General features: G+C 43.9%; 1 protein-coding gene across 1 annotated transcript in view; it reads right to left on the reverse strand.

Moving 5' to 3' along the window:
• Positions 1-14464, reverse strand: part of PROCA1 (protein interacting with cyclin A1) — a 28401-nt gene extending 13937 nt beyond the window's left edge. Inside the window, exons 1-2 of the mRNA XM_040338519.1 lie at positions 13875-14464; positions 7020-7152 (exon numbers count right to left, since the gene is read on the reverse strand). Coding sequence (XP_040194453.1) covers positions 7020-7152; positions 13875-14310 — 569 coding nt within the window. The 5' untranslated portion in view covers positions 14311-14464. The remainder of the gene's footprint in view (positions 1-7019; positions 7153-13874) is intronic.
• Between the last annotated feature and the right edge of the window lie 7006 nt (positions 14465-21470).

The raw sequence follows: 21470 nt of genomic DNA on the forward strand, positions 1-21470 counted from the left end.
ACAGAAGCTGTGTATGTCTGCAAGCAGTGCACGAGATATGCAAATAACCTGTCACTCAAGCAAGGACTTTGGTTTTTATCTGGAAGTCTGTTTTATTTCCCTGAACAATAAAAAGAGGATTGCTCAGAGCTGGATTAACTCTGTGTGGCAAGACTGGGCACAGATGATAGGAAATCTTATTCTCTACATTGTGACATCAAAAAAAAAATTTTTTTCAACTGTTACTGCAATTCTTCCAGTAAGTCTGTTCATTTTAAATGTCCTTAACCACTTCAGCCCTCGGAAGGATTTACCCCCTTAATGACCAGGCCATTTTTTGTGATACGGCACTTCGTCACTTTAACTGACAATTGCGTGGTCATGCGACACTGTACCCAAACAAAATTGATGTTCCCATTTTCCCCACAAATAGAGAGATTTTTTTGGGTTGTATTTGATCACCTCTATGGTTTTTATTTTGTGTGCTATAAACAAAACAAGAGCGACAATTTTGAAAAAAAGCAAAAATTTTTACTTTTTGCTATAACAAAATATCCCCCAAATAAAAAAAAAAAAATGTAATTTCTTCATCAGTTTAGGCCAATATGTATTCTACTACATATACGTGGTAAAAAAAATCTCAATAAGTGTATATTAAATGGTTTTCGCACAAGTTATTCAAAATAGGGAATAGATTTGTCTTTTTTTTACTAGTAATGCCAGTAATCAGCGATTTTTAGTGAGACATTCGACATTGTGGCAGACAGATGGGACACTTTTTTTCAGACCGGTAACATTTATACAGCGATCAGTGCTATAAAATAGCCACTGATGACTGTATAAATGACACTGGCAGAGAAGGGGTTAACACTAGGGGGGCGATCAAGGGGTTAAGTGTGTCCTAGGGAGGTGTTTCTAACTGTGGGGGAGTAGACTGACAGGGAGTACAGAGAGATTGCTGTTCCTGATCACTGGGAACAGACAATTTCTCTCTACTCCCTTGAGAGCTGGTTCACACTACCACGACCTGGGGGGCCACTTGTGTTGCCCCACGTCTCCCCAAGTTGCACAACATGACAAATTACATGGAAGTGAATGAGAGCCATCTTGATGCACACTACTGAAGTCGCTCCGACTTCAGAAATGGTTCTTGTACTACTTCAAGGCGACTTGTACCCATTGATTTCAATGGAAGTCGCCTCCAACGTTGGATCTCCATCTTAACTGAAGCAACGTTACAGGAAGAGAAACTAGTTTTCTCAGGCAAACCCCTCCCTCCCACAGAGCTGATAATTGTTTGATTAGCCATTGGCAAAGTTGCCTGTCCTTGAGGTGACTTGAAGACACGTTATAAGTCACCCCAAGTCGCGCCCAGAATCGTGTTGCCCCTGTGTGAACCGGCACTGACAGAACCAGGATCTGTTTGTTTACATTGACAGATCCCCATTCTGCCCCTCTGAGATCTTGGGGACCTTGTACTTTAGCCACCCTCTCTGCTGCCTTGTTATAGTCAGCTGTGGGTGTATAAAAAGGGACACCAGCTGGTGTCCTGAAGAACTCTGTCTAGCCATTTTCCTACTTAAAGGGAATTTGCTCTAATGTCTCCACTTCTACTTAAAAGAGAAGTATGGACTTTTTTTTGAATTTTAAAAATTATATTTGCCTAGCTGGATGTTTCATCGGTCCGATGCTGCATCTGTTCTCCACCGGCTCTAACACTGAGAACTGAGCAATCTAACACCGCCGATCGCTCGGTTCTCAGGGCTTCCTGAGCAGAGAGCTGGTGACTGTCTATCACCGCTGTCTGCTCTGCCCCCTCCTCACTCACTGGAGCACTGGGCTGTGGAGAGAGTGGGAGACTGTGGAGAGGCTGAGCTGGGTGCCAGTCCAGGCATGTGGGTGGATCTTGACTTCATTGTCGTGATCCTGCCTGAGCCTGGACCTGCTCTGTGATGTCAGCCGACAGCGGGCTTCAGCTGAAAACGCGTCACGGGAGTGCAGAATGAACTGAACTCCTGTGATCCACAGAAGAAGTACAGCCAAACAAGCTTTGGCTATACTTCTCCTTTAAGCTTAAAGGGGTTGTAAAGGTTCGTCTTTTATTTTCTAAATAGGTTCCTTTAAGCTAGTGCATTGTTGGTTCACTTACCTTTTCCTTCGATTTCCCTTCTAAATGTTTTTTTTCTTTGTTTGAATTTCTCACTTCCTGTTTGTCCTCAGTAAGCTTTCCACCATCATCCGAGTGGTGGAAAGTCATTTAGAACAGCTTACTGAACACCTTACTGAGGAGAAACAGGAAGTGAGAAATTCAGACAAAGAAAACAAAGAAAAAAAAACGTTTAGAAGGGAAATTGAAGGAAAAGGTGAGTGAACCAACAATGCACTAGCTTTAAAGCGCTGATCGGAACCCTCCCCCCTCCGGTGTCACATTTGACACCTTTCAGGGGGGAGGGGGGTGCAGATACCTGCCTAAAGACAGGTATTTGCACCCACTTCCGGCCACACAGTCTCGGGCAGACTGCGGGCATGAGGTCACCTCCCGTCCCCCCACGGTTGTGTTCTGGGAACACTCGGCAGGCGTAGCGCGACTCGCACATGCGCCGTAGGAAACCGGGCAGTGAAGCCGGAGCGCTTCACTTCCTGGTTCCCTCACCGATGATGGTGGGGGGGCAGCAGAGTGACGAGCGATCGCTCGTCCTCTGCTGCGGACGGCGCTGGACTCCAGGACAAGTAAGTGTCCTAATATTAAAAGTCAGCAGCTGCAGTATTTGTAGCTGCTGGCTTTTAATATTTTTTTTTCAGCGGAGCTCCGCTTTAAAGCGGGGTTCACCCCCAAAATTTTTTTTAACATTACATTCAGGCGAGTTGTTAGAATGACAATTGGCTGTTTTTTTTAAAATCCTTGCCGTACATACCGTTTTATATATATATGTTCACCGCGGCTTCTGCGGGACTGGGTGTTCCTAATTGATTGACATGCTTCCGACCGGCACATACAGCGCGTCACGAGTTGCCGAAAGAAGCTGGACTGTGACTCGGCTCTATACGGTATCGTAGATATGTTACACCGCCGCAAGTTTTCATCGCAAGTGCCTGATTCACAAAGCACTTGCGATAAAAACTACGCCGGCGGCCTCCGGCGTAAGCCCGCATAATTTAAATGGGCGTGTGCCATTTAAATTAGGCGCGCTCTCGCGCCGGACCTACTGCGCATGCTCCGTTTCGTAACTCCCGCCGTGCTTTGCGCAAAGTGACGTCATTTTTTCAAACAGCGACGCGCGTAGCGTACTTCCGTATTCCCGGACGTGTTACGCAAACAACGTTAAATTTTAAATTTCGACGCGGGAACGACGGCCATACTTTAGACAGCAATATGTTTGCTGACTAAAGTTAAGGCACCCAAAACGACGACTAACTTTGCAACGGGAAACTAGACTAGCGGCGACGTAGCGAACGCGAAAAACCGTCGTCGATCGCCGTAACTCCTAATTTGCATACCTGACGCTGGTTTACGACGCAAACTCCCCCCAGCGGCGGCCGCGGTATTGCATCCTAAGATCCGACAGTGTAAAACAATTACACCTGTCGGATCTTCTGGCTATCTATGCGTAACTGATTCTATGAATCAGTCGCATAGATAGAAACAGAGATACGACGGAGTATCCCTTTTGTGAACCTGGCCCATAGTTCTTATCTTTGGAGTATCCCACCACTTCCCTCATCCCTATCCAAGTTCTCCAAAAATAAAAATACAACATCCCCTAGACTGGTCGTTAGTGAGTGAATGAACCTATTGTGTGTCTGTTCGGGAAGATTTGGACAGCAATTCCTATGGCTCCTATGGGAGTAGTGCTACAATAGGCATAACCAACTCACAGTGAGTTTTGTTTAGCAGAGATTCTAAAAAATGTTCTATGAATTCCAAGAAAGAATCCATAAGACATAAAAATGTAGCATTGCTTGTCCTCTGTGAAAATGTTCCACATCAAAAAAATGTAAAGTACAGTGGAGTTAATTATTAAAACGACCTGGCTAATTTAAGCCAGAGCAAAAAAAAAGGCAAAACTCATGGGCAAGTACAGTAACTGACAGTATCAGATCACACTCCATTGTTGGATTTGTTCTGGTTTAGGCTTATTAGATTGTTCGTGAAACTGCTTAAGAGGTTTTAAGTGAAAGAAATCATGGGCCAGATTCACAGCAGAGATACGACAGAGTATCTCAGATACGCCGTCGTATCTCTCAGAGTATCTATGCGACTGATTCATAGAATCAGTTACGCATAGATAGCCCTAAGATCCGACAGGTGTAATTGTTTTACACTGTCGAATCTTAGGATGCAATACCGCGGCCGCCGCTGGGGGGAGTTCGCGTCGTAAACCAGCGTCGGGTATGCAAATTAGTAGTTACGGCGATCCACGACGGTTTTTCGCATTCGCTACGTCGCTGCTAGTCTAGTTTCCCGTCGCAAAGTTAGTCATCGTTTTAGGTGCCCTAACTTTACACAGCACACGTATGTGCTGTATAAAGTATGGCCGTCGTTCCCGCGTCGAAATTGAAAAAATTTTCCTTCTTGCGTAAGACGTCCGGGAATACGGAAGTACGCTACGCACGTCGCCGTTCGAAAAAATTACGTTACTTCTCGCTAAGCACGGCGGGAAATTCAAAAGGGAGCATGCGCAGTAGGTCCGGCGCGGGAGCGCGCCTAATTTAAATGGCACATGCCCCTTTGAATTACGAGGGCTTACGCCGGAGGCCGCCAGCGTAAGTTTTCTCGCAAGTGCTTTGTGAATCAGGCACTTGCGATGAAAACTTGCGGCGGTGTAACGTATCTACGATACGTTACGCCGCCGCGATTCTACGTGAATCTGGGCCCATGTTACCAAGGACAGACTTTTATTGTTTGGGTACAGTGTGGCTCATTCTATACACTGGTGAGACAATATCAGTGAATTTCTCCCTAATCAGTAAATAACAACAGCGGAAATTCCATACACATATAAGGAAAATGTACAATTATTGTAATTGCAAGGGTGATAGACTGGACTCTTGGCTGGATGAGTTTTGTTCCCCTTGTAACAGCAATGAAAGTCTACTTGTGATGTGTTCTGGTCAACTGTGAAGGAAGTACTGTGCATAAGGCTTAAGCCCTGTACACACGATCGGATATCTGATGGAATCTATCCGATGAAGCTGACTTTCATCAGTCATGCCTACACACCATCGGTTAAAAAATCCGATCGTGTCCAACGCGGTGACGTAAAACACTACGATGTGCTGAGAAAAATTAAGTTCAATGCTTCCGAGCATGCGTGGACTTGATTCTGAGAATGCGTGGATTTTTGACCGATGGACGTGCCCACAGACGATCGCTTTTTTTCTATCTGTTTTTTAACCATAAGAAAAATGTAAAACAGGTTTTATTTTTTTTCACCGATGGATAAAAAACCGATGGGGCCCACACACGATCGGTTCATCAGATGAAAAGAGTCCATCGGTCCGTTTTCATCAGACGAACCAATCGTGTGTACAGGGCTTAAATGTACACAGGACATTTTAAAACCTTTCCTAAATAATTGAACTTGACAGATAGTAACCGACATTTAGAAACATTAATTTACACGCGTTTAGCCGCGTTTGCGTTCATACGTTTTTTTTGTACATAGTCAAAAATGTATCTCCATTAACCACTTGCCGACCGCCGCATGTATATAAACGTTGCCAGAATGGCACGGCTGCGCAAAGGGACGTACCTGTACGTCCCTTTGAATTTTCCGCCGTGCGGGCATGTGCTCGCTTCCGCTCGGTCAGCGTGCCCGCGGGTTTTGCAGACTCGATGTCAGCCAAGTGCCCGCGAGCGTCTCAGGGAGTGGCAGAACGGGGAGATGCCTATGTAAACAAGGCATTTCCCTCTTCTGCCTAGTGACAGGACAGGAACTACTGCTCCCTGTCATCGGGAGCAGTGATCACTGTCGTGTCACTTGTAGCCCATCCCCCCACAGTTAGAATCACTCCCTAGAACACACTTCCCCTTCCTCGCCCCATAGTGGTTAACCTCTTCCCTGCCAGTGTCATTTACACAGTAAACAGTGCATTTTTATAGCACTGATCGCTGTATAAATGACAATGGTCCCAAAATAGTGTCAAAAGTGTCCGATGTGTCCGCCATAATGTCGCAGTCATGATATAAATCGTAGATCGCTGCCATTACTAGTAAAAAATAAATGAATAAAAATGCCATAAATCTATCCCCTATTTTGTAAATGCTATAACTTTTGCACAAACCAATTAATATACGCTTATTGTGATTTTTTTTTTTTTTACCAATAATATGTAGAGAAATACATATTGGCCTGAATTGAGGAAAAAAAAATTATTTTTTTTTGTATATTTTTTGGGGATATTTATTATAGCAAAATGTAAAAAATATTGCTTTTTTTTCAAAATTGTCAATCTTTTTTTGTTTTATAGCGCAAAAAATAAAACCGCAGAGGTGATAAAATACCATCAAAAGAAAGCTCTATTTGTGGGAAAAAAAGGATGTAAATTTTGTTTGGGTGCAATGTCGCACGACCGCGCAATTGTCAGTTAGACCCCTTTCACACTGAGGGCGTATTGCAGGCGCTATAGCGTTAAAAATAGCACGGTAAGAAAAGTCCTGTTAGCCGAATCTTTGGAGCGGTGAAGGAGCGGTGTGTATACCGCTCCTCCACCGTTGCTGCCCATTAATATCAATGGGACAGTGCAGCCAGTGCGACCCTTTCTCGGCCGCTAGCGGGAATTTAAATGCGTCCAGCTAGCGGCCGAACTGCGCCGCAAATCCGCCCATAGCATCGGCGGTAAAAATAGCAGCATTTTACCGCTGACGCTTTAAGAATTTTGTAGCAATATCTTTGCCAGTACTAAAGATGTCATAGGACTTCTACCGATTTAGCAGCGACCACTTGTACATTTTTACAATTCCATATTTCAACAAAACTTCTTTTTAAAAAATACCAGTCCCTGCCAGTCACCCCAACAATGACAAATAAGAAACGTACTTGTTGTCACATTGGCAGTGACTGAGGGTGTGCCAACGGAGGTTCCAGTGGCCATAGTTGGATGTTAAAGGGTGGATTACGTGCTCACAGTGGTCATGTGTCCGACAGCAAAAGTCGGTTTCTCTGTGTTCACCTGAAAAAAATATATATACATACACACACATAAAAATATATATATATAAAATACAAAAAACACACATGTCAAAAGTATTGAGACACCTGCCTTTGCACACACATACATTTTAATGGCATCCCAGTCTAATGCCGCGTACACACGATCGGTTTGTCTGATGAAAACAGTCTGATGGACCATTTTCATCAGACTAACCGATCGTGTGTGGGCCCCATTGGTTTTTTATCCTTCGGTTAAAAAAAACGAGGAACTTGTTTTAAAATTATCTGATGGTTAACTAACCGATAGAAAAAAACGATCGTCTGTGGACACGTCCCTCGGTTAAAAATCCATGCATGCTCAGAATCAAGTCGGCGCGTGCTCGGAAGCATTGAACTTTATTTTTCTCAGCACGTCGTTGTGTTTTACATCACCGCGTTCTAACACGATCGTTTTTTTAATCGATGGTGTGTAGGCACCACTGATCATCAGTCAGCTTCATCGGATAACTGATGAAAAAATCCATCAGTCCATTTTCATCGGATGGACCGATTGTGTGTACGTGGCATTAGTCCATAGAGTTCAATATTGAGTTGGCCCTCCCTTTGCAGCTATAACAGCTTAAACTCTTCTGGGAAGGCTGTCCACAAGATTTACGAGTGTGTCTATGGGAATGTTTGACCATTCTTCCAGATATGCATTTGTGAGATCAGGCACCTTCCAATTTGAAGATACTGAATTGCATAACTTAAAAATGACTAGTAAAGAAGGGAGAGCTGTTGGTTTTCTCCACAAACTTTGTTCTGGGATACCGACAGCAAAAACAACACTAGTGTTAACCCTTCCCCTACTCTATGCAAATTTTTAAAAAGGCTCGACATACACACCACAGAAATGTGCCTCCCTTTAGCAAATACACAGCAGTGCCATTAATTGTTAAAGAGGAGGTAAAAAAGGGAACAAAAAAAATTACACATACTGCAGCTGCTGGCTTTTAATAAATGGACACTTACCTGTACTGGAGTCCAGCGATGTCGGCAGTATGGTTCCCGGCGTGAAGCCAAAAGGCTACACTGCCGCCGCTATTGCGTAACCTTTCGGCTCCATGCTGGGAACCCTACTGCGCATGCGCGGGAGGCCCCGATCCTCTCTCCTATTAGCCCAGCAGCCAGGGAAGGAGGAGGGAGCCCTGCGGTGACTTCACTGCCGCGTCATGGCTGCGGCCGGACTCCCGGAAGTGGAAAAGGGTACCTGTCAAGAATCGGGCGGTTTGGGCATTTTTGAGCGTTTCCATTTCCCATAGAAAGTAATGGAAGCGCTCGATTCAAACGACTAGCGCGACAACGAGCGTTTGCTACGGGCGTTTTGTCGCTTTAATCAATAGAACATTTCACCCAGGCAGAAGATAAAAAAAATCTACCAACATAGCAACAAGTGATGAAAAGATGATCATTTTTCCTATTGGCTAAAATAAAAAACGTTGAAGTACAAAAACGTCGGACGACGCTGTATGTAAATGCGAAAATAAGCATGAATCCGCGCGAAAGAACGCCGGAAAAAAAAGCCTTAAGGCTAAACTTTTTTTATTCAGTTTTGGATGAAGTGGAGAGGGATTAGAGCACCTGTCAGGTTTTGTATTGCTGTTTTTTTGTTCTGTTTACTGATATAGCTAAAAGTGTCATCAAAACATAAATAGAGGGTAAATCTTCCAATGGGGACAAGTTTAGTTCAGGGATTCCCTCACTTTAGAGGGATTTTCTCTCACTTTTTTAGCTATGGCACAGGAAGTGAAGGGAAATCTCTTCAATGGGACACAGATGGCAAAAATAAACCTTACAAGAGTTATAACCCTCCCTTATGCCGCGTACAGACGGTCGTTTTTTGTGATGAAAAAAAAAACGACGTTTTAAATCATGAAATAAAACGACGTTTTTGAAACATCATTTTCAAAGACGAAGTTGCCTACACACCATCGTTTTTTCACAATGCTCTAGCAAAGCGAGGTTACTTTTTTCCATTGAAGCTTGCTTCATAACTAGCTCCTGGGCATGCGCGGGTGTAAAAACGTCGTTTTAAACGTCGTTTTTTGCTACACACGGTCATTTTCTGTGAAGTAAAAAACGACGTTTTGAAAAACGACACAAAAAATTCAAGCATGTTCGAATTTTTTTTTTTGTCGTTTCTTTGAAGACATAAAACGACGTTTTGCCCACACACTATCATTTTAAATGACGTTTTTTAAAACGTCGTTTTTTTTCATCACAAAAAACGACCGTCTGTATGCGGCATTACTCTATCCAAAAAAAAAGAAAGAAAAAAGAAAAGGTTTTGCCTTTAGTTCAACTTTAATGTTCTCAACTGACAGCAGTTGAGGTCTCTTGGTGACAGATTGTCTTCAACAAATATGTACAATCACCAGGTTTTGACAGCTCAGTTTCCATAACATTGAACTGTAAGTACTGTATTTATTGGCGTATAACACTCACTTTTTTACTCTGAAAATAGAGGGTAACGTTTTTTCCTGAAACTTCCCTCTTAAAGGGGTTGTAAAGGTTAGTTTTTTATTTTCTAAATAGGTTCCTTTAACCACTTAAGGACCGCCTCCTGCACATATACGTCGGCAGAATGGCACGGCTGGGCACAAGCACGTACCTGTACGTCCTCTTTAAGGACCGCGGCCTCGTGACCGCGGCCTCGGGACCCGCGGACCCTATCGCCGCTGGAGTCCTGCGATTGGTCCCCGGAGCTGAAGGACGGAGAGAGCTGTGTGTAAACATAGCTTCCCCGTTCTTCACTGTGGCGCCGTCATTGATTGTGTGTTCCCTGATATAGGGAAACACGATCAATGATGTCACACGTCCAGCCTCGCCCCCCTACAGTTAGAAACACATATGAGGTCACACTTAACCCCTTCAGCGCCCCCTAGTGGTTAACTCCCAAACTGCAATTGTCATTTTCACAGTAAACAATGCATTTTTTATAGCATTTTTTGCTGTGAAAATGACAATTGTCCCAAAAATGTGTCAAAATTGTCCGATGTGTCCGCCATAATGTCGCGGTTACGAAAAAAATCGCTGATCGCCGCCATTAGTAGTAAAAAAAAATAGTTTTGATAATAAAAATGCAATAAAACTATCCCCTATTTTGTAAACACTATAAATTTTGCGCAAACCAATCGATAAACGCTTATTACCAAAAATATGTAGAAGAATACATATCGGCCTAAACTGAGGAAAAAAAAATGTTTTTGTATATTTTTGGGGGATATTTATTATAGCAAAAAGGAAAAAATATTGAATTTTTTTCAAAATTGTCGCTCTATTTTTGTAAAAAAATAAAAACTGCAGAGGTGATCAAATACCACCAAAAGAAAGCTCTATTTGTGGGAAAAAAAGGACATCAATTTTGTTTGGGAGCCACGTCGCACGACCGCGCAATTGTCAGTTAAAGCGACGCAGTGCCGAATCGCAAAAACTGGCCGGGTCCTTTACCTGCATTTTGGTCCGGGTCTTAAGTGGTTAAGCTAGTGCATTGTTGGTTCACTTACCTTTTCCTTCGATTTCCCTTCTAAATGTTTTTTTTTCTTTGTTTTTTTTTGTCTGAATTTCTCACTTCCTGTTGTTCTGGCTGACTAACCTCCAGCCAGAACGGCTCGGATGATGGGTGCAAGCTTACTGAGGAGAAACAGGAAGTGAGAAATTCATACAAAGAAAATAAACATTTAGAAGGGAAATTGAAGGAAAAGGTAAGTGAACCAACAATGCACTAGCTTAAAGGAACCTATTTAGGAAATAAAAAACAAACCTTTACAACCCCTTTAAAAAGTTAGGGTGCACGTTATACGCCTGTGCATGTTATACGCCGATAAATACAGTAATTATCACATCATAATAAATTATAACACAGGGCAAATCTAGACAGGGACTTTGTTTTAAAAGCTGCCTTTTTTCCCGAATAATAAAACTGAGACCATTGGAAAATTTCAGTTCCTTCTTCAGCACCCCATCCTATTCTCCTGTGACAAAAGCTGGTTGCTATGAGTAATTCTAGCTTTTCTAGCTGTTCCTAAATGACACCCACTGAAACATTGAAAAGCGTTTGTCTGAGATTGCCAATAAGCCAGTGAAAGGGAATTCTTGTGTTGTCACTTTCATGGTATGCTGAGGGTGTGCTCTCCAGCAGAACAAAACTTTATGATTCAGCACTTTTTGTGTTTCCAAAGAAATCCAGGCAAATGTTCTTGGAGGAAAACAAAAAACTAGTAAAGGATACTTATTATCTGGTTCAATAAATCAGAAATAAAAGCTTTAATATCATTAAAAAAAAAAAAGTAAAAAAATGTTTTGCACTGTTAGATTTTGATGCAGGTGACTATATGTTGTAATCAGCCAATTATTCTGCTTTGGTGAAATGACATAAGGACATTCTTTGGTTGCTAAGGACAACGGCTCTACTTTTACCTTTGAAAAATCAATTGCCTAGACCTGCCAAGCGTCAACCTTCTGAATTCAGCAGTCACTGAATTCTTAGGACCTTCTTCCACCTTCATATACAGTAAAACCTTGGTTTGAGAGTAACTTGGTTTCAGAGCGCTTTGCAAGACAAGCAACATTTTTAAATACATTTTGTCTTGATATACAAGCGTTGTCTTGATATACAAGTAGTGTCACGTCACAACTGAGTATAAAAGAGGCTCCTCTAATGCCGCGTACACCCGATCGGAAATTCCGAAAACCGTGGATTTTTTTTTCGACTGAATTTTGGCTCAAACTTGTGTTGCATACACACGGTCACACAAAATTCCGACCGTCAAACGCGGTGACGTACAACACTACGACGAGCCGAGAAAAATAAAGTCCAATGATTCCAAACATGCGTCGAATTTTTGAGCGTCGGAATTGCATACAAGAACTTTTCCTGTCTGAAAATTTGAGAACCAGCTCTCAAATTTTTGCTGTCGGAAATTCCAACAGAAAAAGTCCGGTGGGGCCTACACACGATCGGAATTTCCGACCAAATGCTCACATCGAACTTTTCTTGTCGGAATTTCCGATTGCGTGTATGCGGCATTAGTGTAGCAATATGGTTACATTTAATGAAGGTACAACATTTAGCAACATATTGCTACACTTAGAGGCGCCTCTCTTCTCTTTTAGGGCCAGTTCACACCAAACGCAGTTTCGTGTGCGTTTTTTTCCACAGTGTTTTCCATGTATTCCAATGGCTCTAGTTCACACCATGCAGTCAATTTCCGGTCAGTTTCTGCACCGGAAACTAACAGAAACTGACTGCATGGTGTGAACTAGAGCCATACGTGGAAAACACTGTGCATGCATTTTTAGTGCAGAAAAATGCACACAAAACCGTACGGAACTGCGTCAGGTGTGAAGTGGCCCTTATACTCTGTAGCTCCTGCTGGATTTTGCTTCTAATCCCCTTAGGGAGGCTTCTATTTGTGGAGGGACATTTTATGGTTACACATCCTATCACATTGCTATAATATTTTTATAGGGACTATAAACGAAAGAACCTATGAATAAATGCTTGTGGAACGAATCATTTGAGTTTCCATTATTTCTTATGGAGAAATTTGCTTTGATATACAAGTGCTTTGGATTACAAGCATATTTCTGGAATGAATTATGCTTGCAATTCAAGGTTTTAATGTATCTACCAGGTCATTGTTCTGTCTAGTCCAGCCTTTCTGAACCCTCTCAACATGGGGGAACCCTTAAAATAAGTTCCTGGGCTCAGGGAAGCCCTGCAAAAAATTACTATATATACAACTCACTGGTCTGTGGGATTAATATTCTTTTTTTTCATGGTCATCAGGAGCTTACAGGTGGCTAAAATGATCATTGATGTCAGGGGTTACTCATCTGAGAGGCAGACGTTGCTCAAGGAACCCATAGCAACTCTGGAGGAACCAAAGGCTTGTCTAAAGCAGTGTTTCTCAACTCCAGTCCTCAAGGCCAGGGCCGATCCGCCCTATAGGCTCACTATGCAAGCCGCTTAGGGCCCCGCAAAGCTGCGAAGGGCCCCCCAAATTACTAGAGGCCCCGCCTGGTGAGAAGTCATTTTCGGCCCCTCACCCCGCTTCTCAACTCGCTGGCTGCATGGAAGAAGAGGTAAGAAGTCAGCACCCCCCCCCCCGCTTCTCACTTTAATGTAAGATGTAATTTCTGACAGCAGAACACCCCCTCCTCCCGCTTCTCAACTTTCTTTAATGTGACATGTCACTGTCGGCAGCGCCCCCCCCCCCCCGCGCTTCTCAAATTTAATGTGCCATGTCATTTTGCTTAGGGCCCCAGGGAGGTCAGGATCGGCACTGCTCAAGGCGCCCCAACAGGTCATGTTTTCAGGATTTTCCTCAGATTTAACAGCTGTGGTAACTACTAAGAGTCGGTTCACACTAGGGCGACACGACTTCGGGGGCGACTCGGCAAGGCGACCTGCAAAATGACTTCTGTATAGAAGTCAATGCAAGTCGCCTCCGAAGTCGTCTTGCGTCGCTCCTATTAGAACGGTTCTATTGACTACAATGGGATGCGACTTGTCAGGCGGCTGAGTCGCCTGACGAGTCACCCCAGTGTGAACCGGCTCTAAGGCAGTGAAACTGATCAAATCACCTGTGCAAAATAATGGAAAGCCTGAAAACATGACCTGTTGGGTGCCTTGAGGACTGGAGTTGAGAAACACTGCTCTAAAGGTTATCTAGAAATTGGTACAAGCTTTGCTCTTACCTAGATCAGTTTCTTTGTCTGCAATATTCCCAGCTCCACACCACAGGGTCCCTGGATAGGTAAGGCCCCTCTTGACTCTTGCATGTTGATCATTTGATTCTATTCTCCTTCCAGGCTGATTTGATTGCAGGAAATATAAGCAAGCCATCCTGGCTTCAGCAAAGCCCCCATAGCTCCTGTACAACACATCATCTTGCCTGCTGCACTGGGTAAGGAAAGAACTGACTGTCCCTTCATCCTGCTCCACAGAACATGATGCCAGTTGTCTCCTGGTGCCCCAGGTGGAGGTCACCAGCTCCTGGCCATCTGTTACCTGGTAGTGGGTGTGATGTCCCTGGACAGAGAGCAGTGCACAGTCCTGTACATGAAGGCTGCTCTCTAACCCCAGAACTCTACAAGTGATGCAGCTTAGTAGAAGAGTCAGGATCTCCTTCATGGCTGACTCAGTTCAGCACCACAAGCAGGAGACAGCAGCCGGAGCCTGCAGCATTTATCAGGGGCTTTATGAGGTGGTCTGATCTTCACACAAATGAAAAGCAGGAGGAGGAGGTGCTAGACTGGCAACATCCAACTTCTTCACTACTTCTCCTCATAGCACTCCACAGAGTGATCCCTTACATAGCACTAAGCCAGTCACAAAAACCCCCTTCCTGAGGAAACCCCCTGCTTCTCTTTATTAATAATAGGAATACTATCTCCTTTCATCTATTCAATGTGTCGCCTATTGTATAGAGAGATCTTGTGCTATGCAGTAAGTGAATGGAAAGCCAGACACTCCTACTACTGGCTACTCATAGTGATGAAAATGTTTTATTCTGATGACTGTTTTGTCGCAGTCAGAATTATTGTGGAGCGAGTGCCCTGTGTATCTAAACCCAATAACAACAATGTTACAAATCCTGTGATAGCTGCATTAGCTGTTGGTAACCTAATCCCCGTCCTAGAGTGACAACGATCACTATACCATATCTATGGAGGAGTAGCGTTGTCACCTTAGACTACTCACTTCTGATTTGGACTACAAAAACACTGCCTGCTCCTCTCATGAGCTTCACACCTAGGGCTAGATTCACAAAGACTTACGACGGCGTATCAGTAGATACGCCGTCGTAAGTCCGAATCTATATCTATAAGCGTATTCTCAATCTGAGATACGCTTATCTGTTGCTAAGATACGACCGGCGTAAGTCTCCTACGCCGTTGTATCGTAGCTGCATATTTACGCTGGCCGCTAGGGGCGTGTACGTCGATTTACGCCGAGAATATGCAAATGATCAAGATACGCCTATTCACAAACATACGCACGCCAGTCGCATGCAAGATACGCCGTTTACGTAAGGCGTTTTCAGGCGTAAAGATAAACCACCAAAAATATGGCGCAGCCAATGTTAAGTATGGACGTCGGATCAGCGTCGAATATTCCCCGTTTTACGTCGTTTGCGTAAGTCGTCCGTGAATGGGGCTCAGCGTCAGTTACGTTCACATCGAAAGCATTGAGTATTTGCGACGTAAGTTTGAGCATGCGCACTGGGATACGTCCACGGACGCCCACTACAGCCTACTTTGAATTACGCGCGCTTACGCTGGCCCATTTACACTACGCCGCCGTAACTTAGGACGCAAGTTTTTTGTGAATACTGTACTTGCCTCTCTAACTTACGGCGACGTAGCGTATATGAGATGCGCTACGCCAACCTAAAGAAGCGCCGCCGTACGTGAATCTACCTACTAGTAAGTGCCTTTCAAAAGCACTTTCTACAGGCATTTTATGCATGTATATACGCTTATTTTTGTCATGTGTATTTTTTTTTAGCTCCTAGGCGAGAAGAGAGGAGGTTGTGGTGCGTAAAAAAAAATTGCACAAAAACACACAAAATCACTTGAAGTCTATGAGATCAAAATGCACAGAACAGTTCTGGATCACTATTGCCTAGTACACACGTACGGGATTCCCGGCGGTATAAAGTCTGCCGGGAATCCCGAGGGGAAAACCGAGAACCTGCTCAGTAAGTTTTTCCTCCTACACACAAGAGGTTTTCCCGACAGGAAAACTGCGATGGAGCTTTAGTCGGGAATCCCGGCCGTGTGTATGCTCCATCGCAGTTATTCACATAGGAAAACTGCCGGGAAAAAGACCGCCGGGAATCCTGACGGGAAAAAAGAGAGCTGGTTCTATTTTTTTTCCGTCTGTTTTCCTGCGATGGAGCATACACACGGCCGCTTTTCCTGGCCAAAAGCTCTCATGGCAGTTTTTCCCCATGGGAAAACCGGTCATGTGTACGAGGAATTTGTTTGAAGGAAATACACATATTCTGGACCACAGTGCCCTATGAGGGCATTATCAGTGTACCATATGGGGGCTTTTCAGCAAATAACATTATTAAACTCTGGGATTCTGCTTACCTTTTGTGGATTGCACCCTCAGTGGATATACAGTATATTACCAAGAGTATTGGCACACTTGCCTTTACATGAACTTTAATGGCATCCCAGTCTTAGCCCGTAGGGTTCAATATTGAGTTGGCCCACCCTTTGCAGCTATCAAAGCTTCAAATCTTCTTGGAAGACTGTCCACAAGGTTTTGGAGTGTGTCTATGGGAATGTTTGACCATTCTTCCAGAAGCGCATTTGTGAGGTCAGGCACTGATGTGGACAAGAAGGCCTGGCTCACAGTCTCCGCATTAATTTATCCCAAAGGTGTTCGATCTGGCCAGTCTAGTTCCTCCACCCCAAACTCACTCATCCATGTCTTTTTGGACCTTGCTTTGTGCACTGGTCCAAATTATTTGGTGGAGGGGGGGTTATGGTGTGATTATGGTGTCATTATGGTGTGGGGTTGTTTTTCAGGGGTTGGGCTTGGCCCCTTAGTTCCAGTGAAGGGAACTCTTAAGGCATCAGCATACCAAGACATTTTGGCCAATTTCATGCTCCCAACTTTGTGGGAACATTTTGAGGATGGCCCCTTCCTGTTCCAACATGACTGCGCACCAGTGCACAAACAAGGTCCATAAACACATGGGTGAGCGAGTTTGGGGTGACTGGCCTGCACAGAGTCCTGACCTCAACCCAATATAACACCTTTGGGATGAATTAGAGTGGAGACTTAGAGTGGAGACAGGCCTTCTCGTTCCACATAGGCGCCTGACCTCACAAATGCGCTTTTGGAAGGATGGCCAAATATTCCCATAGACACACTGCTAAACCTTGTGGACAGCCTTCCCATAAGAGTTGAAGCTGTTATAGCTGAAAATGGTCGGTCAACTCAATATTGAACCCTATGGACTAAGACTGGGATGCCATTAAAGTTTATGCGCATGTAAAGGCAGGTGTCCCAATACTATTGGTAATATAGTGTATATTCCTTGAACTTGTTTGCTTATTGGCTGGCTCAGTGCATGGGAGTGTTTCCATCTGGAAAATCACCACAGGATCACCCAAACTTCTACCATTATAACCTTATTAATAGAGTATAATACAGGATGAGATATTATGGGTAGGGGTGATCACCTCTTAACCACTTCCCGACCACCGCATGTATATGTACGTCCACAGAATGGCACGTACAGGCAAATGGGCGTACATGTACGTCCTTGCCTTCTAGCGGGTGGTGGGTCCGATCGTGACCCCCCCCCCCCGCTACATGCGGCGGTCGGGTTCCCTCGGGGAGCCGCTCCGTCGCGATCGCTCCCCGGAGCTGAAGAACGGGGAGAGCCTTATGTAAACACGGCTTCCCCGTGCTTCACTGTGGCAGCGTATCGATCGAGTGATCCCTTATATAAGGGAGACTCGATCGATGACGTCAGTCCTACAGCCACACCCCCCTACAGTTGTAAACACACACTAGGTGAACCCTAACTCCTACAGCGCCCCCTGTGGTTAACTCCCAAACTGCAACTGTAATTTTCACAATAAACAATGCAATTTAAATGCATTTTTTGCTGTGAAAATGACAATGGTCCCAAAAATGTGTCAAAATTGTGCGAAGTGTCCGCCATAATGTCGCAGTCACGAAAAAAATCGCTGATCGCCGCCATTAGTAGTAAAAAAAATAATGAATAAAAATGCAATAAAACTATCCCCTATTTTGTAAACGTTATAAATTTTGCGCAAACCAATCGATAAACGCTTATTGCGTTTTTTTTTACTAAAAATAGGTCGAAGAATACGTATCGGCCTAAACTGAGGGAAAAATATTTTTTTAGATATGTTTTTGGGGGATATTTATTATAACAAAAAGTAAAAAATATTGCATTTTTTTCAAAATTGTCGCTCTATTTTTGTTTATAGCGTAAAAAATAAAAACCGCAGAGGTGATCAAATACCACCAAAAGAAAGCTCTATTTGTGGGGAAAAAAGGACGCCAATTTTGTTTGGGAGCCACATCGCACGACCGCGCAATTGTCTGTTAAAGCGACGCAGTGCCGAATCGCAAAACCTGGCCTGGGCATTTAGCTGCCTAAAGGTCCGGGGCTTAAGTGGTTAAAAGAGGCAGGCACATGTTTTTAAGGTGTGTTTATGAATGGGTGGTGTTTTTGGTGTGGTTTTAACTTTGATATATAATGTAATAAAGGAACATTTTTGTATTTAGTCCAGAGAGCTGATCATTTGATCTTTTTTTCATTTTTACACACGAGAGAGGGAGTTGAGTATAAATCAGCTTTTTTTTAATTTATTTTTTTATTATTATTTTTCACCAGTGACTCCCCCTTCTCTCACTATATACACTGACCGACCGGCCACTTTATTAGGTACACCTGTTCAATTGCTCTGTAACACAAATAGCTAATCAGCCAATCACATGGCAGCAACTCAATGCATTTAGGCATCTAGACGTGGTGAAGACAACTTGCTAAAGTTCAATCCGAGCTTCAGAATGGGGAATAAAAGGAATTTAAGTGCCTTTTGAATGTGGCATGGTTGTTGGTCCCAGACAGGCTGGTATGAGTATTTCAAAAACTGCTAATCTACTGGTATTTTCGCACACAGCCATCTCTCGGGTTTACAGAGAATGGTCCGAAAAAGATTAGGGCCGGATTCACGTAGTCCGGCGCATTATTACGGCGGCGTAGCGTATTGTATTTACGCTACGCCGCCGTAAGTCAGAGAGGCAAGTGCTGTATTCACAAAGCACTTGCCTCCTAATTCAAATGAGGATGGGGGGGCATGTTTTATGTAAATGGGTGGTGACCCGACATGATTGACGTTTTTTACGAACGGCGCATGCGCCGTCCGTGTACATATCCCAGTGTGCATTGCTCCAAAGTACGCCGCAGGGACGTATTGGTTTCGATGTGAACGTAAATTACGTCCAGCCCCATTCACGGACAACTTACGCAAACGACGTAAAATTTTCAAATTTCGACGCGGGAACGACGGCCATACTTAACATTGGCTACGCCACCAAGGGGGCATGTTTATCGTTACGCCAGCATACCTCTTACGGAAACGGCGTATCTTTACTGCGAAGGGCAAGCGTACGTTCGTGAATCGGCGTATCTAGTCATTTACATATTCTACGCCGAAATCAACGGAAGCGCCACCTAGCGGCCAGCGGGAAAATTGCACCCCAAGATACGACGGCACAGGCCGTCGTATCTTAGCTAGGTTTAAGTGTATCTCAGTTTGAGCATACACTTAAACTTACGACGGGCTTAGATTCCGAGTTACGTCGGCGTATCTACTGATACGCCGGTGTAACTCTTTGTGAATCTGGGCCTAAATATCCAATGGGCGGCAGTTGTGTGGACAAAAATGCCTTGTTGAGGTCAGAGGAGAATGGGCAGACTCGTTCAAGATGATAGAAAGGCAACAGTAACTTAAATAACCATCCGTTACAACCAAGGTATGCAGAATACAATCTCTGAATGCACAGCACATCGAACCTTGAAGCAGATGTGCTACAGCAGCAGACCACACTGGCTGCCGCTCCTGTCAGCTAAGAACAGGAAACTAGAGCTACAATTCGCACAGGCTCACCAAAATTGGGCAAAAGAAGATCGGAAAAATGTTGCCTGGTCTGATGAGTCTCGATTTCAGCTGCCACATTCATATTAAAGGAGCAGAATTTGGCGTAAACAACATGAAAGCATGGATCCATCCTGCCTTGTATCAACGGATCAGGCTGGTGGTGGTGTAATGGTGTGGGGGTTATTTTCTTGGCACACTTTGGGCCCCTTAGTACCAATTGAGCATTGTTTAAATGCCGCAGCCTACTTTAGTATTGTCACTGACCATGTCCACCCCTTTATGACTATAGTATACCCATCTTCTGATGGCAACTTCCAGGAGGATAATGCACCATGTCACAAAGCCACATAACAGCCAGATAACTAACATTTGCAGAATAAGAAGTCAGCCTTTAATTTTGGTTTTCTAAAAAACACTCTTAAATCCACTTTTTGTTACATCGCCCCAGTTATAGGTAATTAAACAACTGTCTCTAATTTCTTTATTTCTATATTATATTAGCTAACGGTTTGATATTAGCCAATTGTTGTGATAAGTAGTCACCAAAATTTGCTTAGAAAGGTTTTCTAGTGATGCTTTCAAATATGTGTACACATGCATGTGGAAGACAGTAGGGTAAGCCAGTTAGGCCGCGTACACACGGTCGGTCCAAACCAATGAAAACGGCCTTAAGTCCAGTTTCATCGGTCCAAACCGACCATGTGTATGGCCCATCGGTCTGTTGTCCTTTGGTCCAAAATTTTAAAACATGCTTTAAAATCGAACCGATGGACCACTGCCCGATCGGTCCAAACCGATGGTTAGTACAGAAAGAATTGGTTCAAAACCCGCGCATGCTCAGAATCAAGTCGACGCATGCTTGGAAGCATTGAACTTCGTTTTTTTCAGCACGTCGTGTGTTTTACGTCACCGCGTTCTGACCCGATCAGTTTTTGGAACCGATGGAAATGGCCCGTCGGACCATTCTCATCGGTTTGGAACGACCGTGTGTACGCGGCCTTAGGGTTTTGTAAAGCTGGCCATACAATCTGGTTGTACAATCTCCATTAGATCTACAATCAAGGGCTTGCCTGATTGGATACCAATTGGATAGGTTATTTGGATTTATCCCCATATTGATTTTGATAATTTCAAAGACAATTGTATGGAATTTGTACAACCTGAATCTAAAGTGTAGGGCCAGTTGAAGAGTTATTAGTGACATTGGGACCTTCTGTTAAAAAAAAACAAAAAACAGTGTATATACAGAACTTTCCATGCTGCTGTCTGATTGGATGCTGGGGATAAAATAAGATAAGAAATCTTGCTATCTGGGTGTGGAAAGGCAGTCGCACAGCTGCAATGGCAATAATGAAAAGACAAAGGGCTGGATTCAGGTAACACTTACGCCGACGTATGTGTAGATACGCCGCGTAAGTGCACAGATGCGCCGTCGTATCTATGCGCCTGAGTCTCAATGCAAGATACGCCTGAAATGTGGCTTCATCTGACCGACGTAAGTCTTCCATTGATTTACGCATCGAATATGCAAATGACCGAGATACGCCGATTCACGAACGTACTTGCGCCCGTCGCATAAGTATACGCCGTTTACGTAAGGCGTACGTCCGGCGTATAGTTAAAACACCT

This window comes from Rana temporaria, chromosome 2 (genome assembly GCF_905171775.1).
Source record: "Rana temporaria chromosome 2, aRanTem1.1, whole genome shotgun sequence".
Taxonomy (NCBI): domain Eukaryota; kingdom Metazoa; phylum Chordata; class Amphibia; order Anura; family Ranidae; genus Rana; species Rana temporaria.